The following is an 867-nucleotide window of genomic DNA, read 5'->3' as shown; positions in this document are numbered from 1 at the left end:
GCCCAGTACCCCATACTCCCGGAGAACCCCCCACAAGGCCACTTGTTTATAAGTGGTGTGGAAATTTGATTTTCTTTATATAATTTAAAAATATCTTGCAGCAGCTTATTAAAGCTCTCACAATAATATGTAATGATGTTTTTTTTGTGTGTTTGTACCTGTTGGTGTAGCCCAGAGCGATGCAGAAGTGCCAGGTGATGGTCTGCAGCGTGGAGCTGGGGATGTTGATCAGAGCCGTGATGATGACGAAGACGTGGATGGGAGTCCAGCAGACGATAAAGACGGCCACCACCACCAGGACCATCCGGGTGATTCGACGCAGATTTCTGTCTTTTTCCTGAGAGTTTTTTTTTAAGCGCGCGTGTGAATAGAGATAAAAGATTTTGGTAAGAGAAGATAAGTATCATACAAGCTAAAATATTGGTAGTTTCTTTGGTTTCTAATATGAATACAATGTGTTTCTCTCAAAAGTTGAGTTTGAGGACAACATGAAACAGGTTCACAATAAAAATGTAGAAAGCTGACGTTTAGCTCTGTATGTATTTTAAGTTCAGTGTGCTGTTGTTGTTGGAGTTTGTAACTAAAGTCGGAGTTGATTTTTCTGTTGTTAATTAATTATTTTTGTTCCAAGCAAACCTGAAGCTGTCCTTGATTACACTCATAAATACAATTCAGCTTTTGAATAAGTGACAGTTTTTCATTTCTATATAATAATTAGAAGTCTTTGGTGAGATGAGTAAAAAAAATCACAGCAATGTATTTGAGATGTATGAGAGAGAGAGAGAGAGAGAGAGAGAGAGAGAGAGAGAGAGAGAGAGAGAGAGAGAGATTTGTTTTTCAAACCTGGGAGCCTGACAGCATTCTCAC

The 867-nt window shown here is 38.9% G+C and overlaps 1 protein-coding gene across 1 annotated transcript; it reads right to left on the bottom strand.

Moving 5' to 3' along the window:
- Nucleotides 1-158: 158 nt before the first annotated feature.
- On the bottom strand, nucleotides 159-550 carry LOC106512495 (mu-type opioid receptor; the record flags this gene model as incomplete). Its single annotated transcript, XM_014001102.1, is given in 1 exon segment — nucleotides 159-550. A coding segment is annotated over 1 exon segment (146 nt), but the record flags the coding sequence as incomplete, so codon positions are not given.
- Nucleotides 551-867: the final 317 nt, after the last annotated feature.

The sequence above is a fragment of the Austrofundulus limnaeus genome, unplaced genomic scaffold, assembly GCF_001266775.1.
Source record: "Austrofundulus limnaeus strain Quisiro unplaced genomic scaffold, Austrofundulus_limnaeus-1.0 Scaffold7484, whole genome shotgun sequence".
Taxonomy (NCBI): domain Eukaryota; kingdom Metazoa; phylum Chordata; class Actinopteri; order Cyprinodontiformes; family Rivulidae; genus Austrofundulus; species Austrofundulus limnaeus.
This window is presented reverse-complemented; position numbering and strand designations above follow the sequence as displayed.